This window comes from Gastrolobium bilobum, unplaced genomic scaffold (genome assembly GCF_033153095.1).
Source record: "Gastrolobium bilobum isolate Gb01-03AN ecotype WA unplaced genomic scaffold, APGP_CSIRO_Gbil_v1 utg1891, whole genome shotgun sequence".
NCBI classification, from domain to species: Eukaryota; Viridiplantae; Streptophyta; class Magnoliopsida; order Fabales; family Fabaceae; genus Gastrolobium; species Gastrolobium bilobum.
Genome location: NW_026899025.1, coordinates 156,552 through 164,258, shown reverse-complemented (window position 1 = coordinate 164,258; position 7,707 = coordinate 156,552). Strand labels below are relative to the sequence as shown.

The window sequence follows — 7,707 nt, the reverse complement described above, 5'->3', positions numbered from 1 at the left end:
TATCAGTCCTATTCATTCCATGACTTCCTTCTTTCCTTCTGTTCCCATATTGCAGAGCCTTCCACCAAGAGTGTTTGGATGTGTTGCCTTTGTCCATGTTCATAAACAACATCGGAGTAAGTTAGATCCTAGGGCTCTTAAGTGTGTCTTCCTTGGTTATAACCCTTATAAAAAAGGGTACAAGTGTTATCATCCACCAAGTCGGAAATTTTTTGTTTCTATGGATGTCACCTTTCAAGAATCTGAATCTTATTTCCTGGGTCCTCATCGTCAGGGGGAGAATAGTTCTTCAGAAGACTCGTCCCCTTCCTTCTTTGAGTCTGGATCAATCTTCTCTCTTCCTAGTGTGTCTGCTCCTGGTGTGTCAGAACCTTCAAATACACCTGAGATACAACCCATACTGTCTCACCAGCAACCTCAATCGTCTGAACCACTGGTAAGTCCTGAATCTCCTATTTCTTCTGAGTCTCCTGAATCTCCTGTTTCTGATTCTAATATTATTTCCTCTCATGATTTGTCTATTTCTTCTGATATCTCTAATGACTTACCCATTGCTTCTACTTCTGATGACTTACCTATTGCTCTTAGAAAAGGAAAAAGATCTTGTCACAATAAAACTTGTTCCTCCTGTCCCTCTTGTACTCAATACCCTATCTCCCACTTTGTTTCCTCTGCTAATCTTTCTGTGCAGCACAAAAGCTTTGTTTCAGCACTAGATTCTATTGCAATCCCAAAATCAGTACATGAAGCCTTGAAAGATAGGAATTGGGCTCAAGCCATGCAAGAGGAGATGAATGCTTTGGAGAAAAATAAAACATGGGAGGTTATTGATAGACCCAACGGAAAGAAAACAGTAGGGTGCAGATGGGTTTATGCCCTGAAATATAATTCTGATGGAACTCTTGAGAGATATAAGGCTCGATTAGTGGCCAAAGGTTACACTCAAACCTATGGCATTGATTATGAAGAAACCTTTGCTCCAGTTGCAAAGATGAATACAGTGAGAATCTTGTTATCCCTTGCTGCCCATTACAATTGGGATATAAATCAATTTGATGTGAAAAATGCTTTCCTCAATGGTGAGTTAGAAGAAGAAGTCTACATGGAAATCCCACCTGGTTTTGATTCTGTGAAGGGGGAAAATAAAGTTTGTAGATTAAAAAAGGCCTTGTATGGATTGGAGCAGTCACCTCGTGCTTGGTTTGGAAGATTTACTAAGGTTATGATGACCTTAGGATACAGACAGAGTCAAGGAGATCACACTCTTTTCTTCAAGCACTCCCAAAATGGGAAGCTTACTGTGCTCCTTGTATATGTTGATGATATTATTATCACAGGTGATGATTTTGTGGAGAGACAGATTCTGCAAACACGGCTTGCCTCTGAGTTTGAAATCAAAGACCTTGGGAAACTGAGATATTTCCTAGGGATAGAAGTAGCTCATTCAAGAAAAGGAATTTTTATCAGCCAGAGGAAATATGTTCTTGATCTTCTCAAAGAAGCAGGAAAGCTCGGGTGTAAACCCTCTAATACTCCTATTGAGCAGAATCACAAGATGGGCTATGAAGAAGAGAGTCCTCCAGTTGATAAAGGAAAATATCAACGGCTAGTTGGGAAATTGATATATCTGGCCCATACTAGACCAGATCTAACTTATGCTGTTAGTGTTGTCAGTCAGTTTATGCACGATCCAAAAGAAAAACACATGCAGGCAGTAGAGAGAATTCTTCAGTATCTTAAAGGTACTCCTGGTAAAGGATTGTTATTCCGACGTGATGACAATCTATCTTTAGAAGTCTACACAGATGCTGATTATGCCGGATCCGTGACTGACCGTCGTTCTACCACTGGTTTTTGCATGTTTCTTTGCGGTAACTTGGTGACATGGAGAAGTAAGAAACAAGATGTGGTTGCCAGATCAAGTGCAGAAGCTGAATTTCGAGCTATGGCTCAAGGCATTTGTGAGTTACTGTGGCTGAAAATTGTACTTGATGATCTCAAAATAAAATGTGAGGGACCTATGAAGCTGCTATGTGATAATAAGTCCGCTATTTGTATAGCTCATAATCCAGTTCAACATGATCGGACTAAACATATTGAGGTCGACCGCCATTTCATCAAAGAGAAACTTGATAACGGGTTGATTACCACTCCATACATTCCCACTGGGCGTCAATTAGCTGATCTATTAACAAAGGGGCTTCCTTCAGACAGATTTCAAGAACTTACTAGCAAGCTGGGAATGATAAATATCTATTCCTCAGCTTGAGGGGAGTGTTGTAAATAATATTGATTTAGTTATTATTTAGTTTTTATTTAGTCATTTATTGTTATATTGGGCCAAGCCCTTTGTTGTATTGGGCCAAACCCATTAGGTTAAAAGTAGGTCAAATATTCTCTATAAATAGAGAACCCTTTGTACACATTATTTACAATTCTATAATATATTCGAATACCCTTTTTCAAGTCGATCTATTGGTGAAATTGATTGGTAATAACCTAATCGGTTGTTACAATATCCTATCCCTTCCGAGAATGAATCAGTTCTATTTATGTGCTAGGGAACAAAAAAAAAATCAATTTTTATTTTTATTTTTTTTGTTCTCCGGCACAAAATTAGAAACACTTATTTCTCTCTCCTCTCCACTACTATCATCATCATAACCACCACCACCACCATCCCGACACGACCACCGCCGCCATCATTGTTGTTGTCGTCGTCCTATCACTGCTGTCATCGTCTCCATTACTACCACCTTCACGCCACCGCCACCATCACCACCACCATGCTGCCACCACCACCACCTCCATAACCACCACCATACCACAACCACATTATATGAAAAAGAAAGTGAGATATGAAATTTTTTTATGCTTAATAAGAATATTTTTTATTCTATTTATTGTTGAAACCAATGTTGTCAAATTCGAGTTTCTACGTAGAAACGAAAATGGGTGATAGAAACGTAAAACGTAGAAACGACACGAAACATAAAGTTTCTACTTTCTATAACTTAAGGTCAAGATACAAAATTATATATATGCAAGTAAAAAAAATCACATAATGAACATGTGTATTGAGCCACTTATCTATCTAAAAAAGAAAATTATTTTTCATTACCAAGTATCAAAATTATAAACATTGATAATTAATAAGTAATGGATAACCAATATGTTCTAACTGCTTTATACACTCTGTAGATTTTGGATCATCGCTCATCAGGATATAATTCCACTTTTTTCAATTCACACAATGATCCAAAAACACAAAACGATTCTTATAGCATAACTTATAATAGAATTGCAGCTTTATAAGACATAATTATAAAATACATATATCCAAACAAAAAGATATTAAGATACTGAGAATATGATTTGGGGAAAATGAAAATTAGATTTATTTATTTATTTATTTTTTTGTAAATCTTTTTTATTAAACTTTTAGTTTTAAATAAAAAAGGTCAATACGGTAAAAACGTAAGTTTTTATCATTTTTACGTTTTTACGCGGCGTTTCTACCGATTTTTATCAAGGACCGTTTTTACTTGAGTTTTAACACAGACCACTCTAGTAAAAACATAAAAACGTAAGTTTTTACGTTTTTACACTAGTTTGTGACAACGATGGTTGAAACACAATTCCTAATTTTGGAATAAAAATAGAATATATTATCAAACATGTTTTTGAAATAAATATAGAACATGTTATCAAACTTTCTTCATAAACAGTGCTAAAAAGTAAAATGATTGTGGGTCAGATGCTTAATATCATTCTACAACCAAAGTGTAACGCCCGCTTCAAGAATCAATGACTATCCCCACATACTAACACGAGACTTTTCAGTGTGTTTTTTCCTCACTCGCACACTTCCCGGGAAAACTTCCCAAGAGGTCACCCATCCCAGAATTGCTCCAAGTCAAGCACACTTAACTATGGAGTTCTTCCGTTCCGGGCTACCGAAAAGTAGATGCATCTTATTAGCATAGGTAGTACCAATTAATTCTCATAAGCTATTCCCAACTGTACTGTCCCATACCAGCACAGTCTCTGAAATTCCTCTCTTTCAGGTGTTGATTCGATTCATTCATGTACCCCGTCGCTGGAAGCCTGTCAGGAGCCGCTCCTCGTCCATGCCCTTTCGCACCGGCGATCACTCCCCGCCCTCGTCAGCACCCGGGATGTTACACAAAGCGTTACAAAATCACACATAAATGATTTTATCAGGGGAAATAATATTCTTATTAAACAAAATATCTAATCAATTACTGCTCTTTAAATTATTTCCTTGGTCAATAACTATAAATCAAAACAAAGAAAGTTATTTCCAAAAACAAAAAAAGAAGTTTTCCTTTGATTGGTGAATCAAGGGCTATGATCAAGCAACTTGCAATGGCAAAGTCCAAGAAAATTCCATTCTAAAAAGAAAAAAAAAAAAAAAAAAACTGCTTAAGACAATTCTCACGTTCTGAGTCAAATGTTTGGCGCACATTCAAGGTGGACCAACACGTCTCAAACGCTTCTTCCCTCTTTATAAAACCAAGTTTTCAACCCTTCTCACACATACACATAACCACCAATGGCAAAACCAAGTTGTTTACTCTATCTTTCTGCAACTTTTTGTCTTCTAAGTGTCGTCTCTGTTTCGTTGGCAGCACCAACAACAGAGTCCTCAGTGTATAGCGCTTTCCTTCAGTGCTTCACAAGACTCACAAATTCTTCAACTCAAGTCTCCAACATAGTCATTCCTCGAACCAATCCTTCCTTTCCCACCGTTCTCCAAGATTACATTCGCAATTCCCGGTTCAACACAACCTCGGCCCCAAAACCGTTAATCATTGTAACTCCTTTGCAAAAATCCCATGTCCAAGGTTCTGTCATCTGCGCCAAAAGCATAAGGGTTCAAATCAAAATCAGAAGCGGAGGCCATGATTACGAGGGTGTCTCCTATGTCTCGGATGAACCCTTTATCATCCTTGACATGTTCAACCTGCGTAGTATCTCTGTTGACATCGAAAACGAGGTTGCTGTGGTTCAAGCTGGTGCCACTCTTGGAGAACTTTATTATAGGATCTGGGAAAAGAGTAAAGTTCATGGCTTTCCTGCAGGGGTGTGTCCCACTGTTGGTGTCGGTGGCCATTTGAGTGGTGGGGGTTATGGTAACATGTTGAGAAAATATGGTTTATCTGTTGATTATGTAATTGATGCTGAAATTGTTGATGTCAATGGTAGGATTCTTAATAGGAAATCTATGGGTGAAGATCTCTTTTGGGCTATTAGAGGAGGTGGAGGAGCAAGTTTTGGTGTTATATTATCATACACTGTTAAATTGGTTCCTGTTCCAGAAACTGTTACCTTTTTTAGAGTTGAGAAAGCTTTGGAACAGAATGCCACTGATCTTGTTGTCCAGTGGCAACAGGTTGCTCCAAATACTGATGATAGGCTATTCATGAGGCTTCTTTTGCAGCCAGTGAGTTCCAATGTTGTGAAGGGGAAGAAAACCGTGAGAGCCTCGGTTGTGGCTTTGTTTCTTGGAGGAGCTAATGAACTTGTGTCGATTCTGCAGAAGGAGTTTCCACTCCTTGGCCTGAAGAAGGAGAATTGCACTGAGGTGAGTTGGATTGAGTCTGTTATTTGGTGGAATGATGATGAGGCTTTCAAAAATGGTGCCAAACCTGAGATCCTCCTTGACAGGAATCTCAACTCTGGAGGTTTTCTTAAGAGGAAATCTGATTATGTGCAGAAACCTATTTCCAAAGATGGGTTGGAATGGATTTGGAAAAAGATGATTGCATTGGGAAAAGTTGGGTTTGTTTTCAATCCATATGGTGGAAAAATGTCTCAGATCCCATCTGGTGCTACTCCATTCCCTCACCGTGCTGGGAATCTATTCAAAATGCAGTACTCTGTGAACTGGGAAGACCCATCAGCTTCTGCAGCACAGAGTTTTATAAATCAGGCTAGAAGGCTTTACAGTTACATGACCCCATTTGTGTCCAAGAGTCCAAGAAGTGCCTTCTTAAATTATAGAGACCTTGATATTGGGGTCAATGACTTTGGTGCAAATAGTTATCAAGAAGGGGTGGTTTATGGGGCCAAGTACTTCAATAACAATTTCGATAGGCTGGTGAAGATTAAGACTGTTGTTGATCCAGATAACTTTTTCAGGAATGAACAGAGTATTCCAGTTCTTCCAGGCAAGGCATAGAGCATCAAAGACTGAAGTTTATTGCTTAATTGACGCTCCTAACTTGTTTTTTTCTTTTACTATAATCCTATGTCAATGCTTTGCCTATAGGAGTATAGGTCCTTATTATTTTGGTCATTTATTTGACTATTATTTATAGCATTAAATTTGAATAATAATAAAATGTTAAATAAATGCGTAGCACTTTTATTTTGCATTTGTTCTTCTCTTTTGTTGGTCTGTAACTTGAATCAAATAACTTTTTGGTTCGGGGCAGTTGAATACTTCCAAGAGAAAAATGATATAATGATTTGGTTGAATTATCTCTAGTATCCTTTTGTGATTTGTGGAGGTTCGCTTTCCGTGCTGACCATATCTACTAGCTCTTATTTCGTCCAGTACTTTTCTCTTCACATTTTCTTGTGATGTTAACCCTTGAATATTTAATGCCCCATGTTCTGCAATGGATTTTTATCTGGCTAAAAAACCATTATAATCTTTTTCTCTTTCTTTTAATAAAAAACTAATTAAAAAAATATAAATAATAACTAATTACTATTAAGGCTATTTTGAATATTATTTGAGATATTGTCTTGCAAGATAATAGGTAGACAAAATTGCTGACTGTAGCATGTGGATTAATCCTTCCACATGCATTAGCACCAGCAAATAATCCGCTGTAGTTTTTTACTTTTCTTTTTTAGCTTTGTCCATCTTCATTATAATATAATAAATAAATTATTTTTATAATTCAAACAAACAAACGTCTTAATAAAAAACGCATTGATGTGTCTACCAAAAAAAAAAAAAAACGCATTGATGTACAGATGGTGACACTCACATTTTCTAAATGATTGACTTTTTAGTTACAATAATTCACGCATTTCCTAAGAAATGACGTTTTTAAATGTAAAAATTTCATTTTCACCCATAGTGATTTTATAATTTATCATTTGACTCTATATGGTTTTAAACTTGTCATTTAGGGGGTGTATTGGATTGAGATTTCAAAGAATTTTAACGGATTATTTTTGGACAAAAAAATCCAAAAAAATCCGTTGGTATTCAATCAGAATCACAATCTCGTGGTAGTCAAAAATCCGACGATTTTAATGGATTTTCTATTGGTGTGAATTTCGTGAGATTTTTTAGTGAAAAATATAAATAAGATGTCTCTTTCACAATCTCACCCTAACCTCTAAGATTTCTTGAGATTTCTCTATTTCAGTGTTTTCTTCTTCCGTTAGCAGGTTGACCCGCTCGAAATCGGATTCCGTCATGAGAGCTTAATCAAAACTTAAAAACAGCATATTTTTGAGCGATTTTCATTACAAAACCCAGAAACAACAAACCAATGAGATTTTAATATAATTTATCTCAAAAATAACATATTTTTGAAAATTTTTGGAAGTTTAAAAAGTTATTTTTCAAGCTATGGGTCGTAGTTTTTCTTGGCACAAAAAGATATATATTTTTTTATTAAAAACAATATAAAATAGTGGAAAAATAAAGGAAACTAAAAC

At 36.5% G+C, this 7,707-nt stretch overlaps 1 protein-coding gene across 1 annotated transcript; it reads left to right on the top strand.

The window, feature by feature from the left end:
• The first annotated feature begins 4,576 nt into the window (after positions 1-4,576).
• On the top strand, positions 4,577-6,239 carry LOC133286324 (berberine bridge enzyme-like 21). The gene has a single exon (XM_061483731.1). The coding sequence runs from the start codon at positions 4,577-4,579 to the stop codon at positions 6,203-6,205; it is 1,629 nt and encodes a 542-aa protein (XP_061339715.1). The 3' UTR covers positions 6,206-6,239.
• The last annotated feature ends 1,468 nt before the right edge of the window (positions 6,240-7,707 follow it).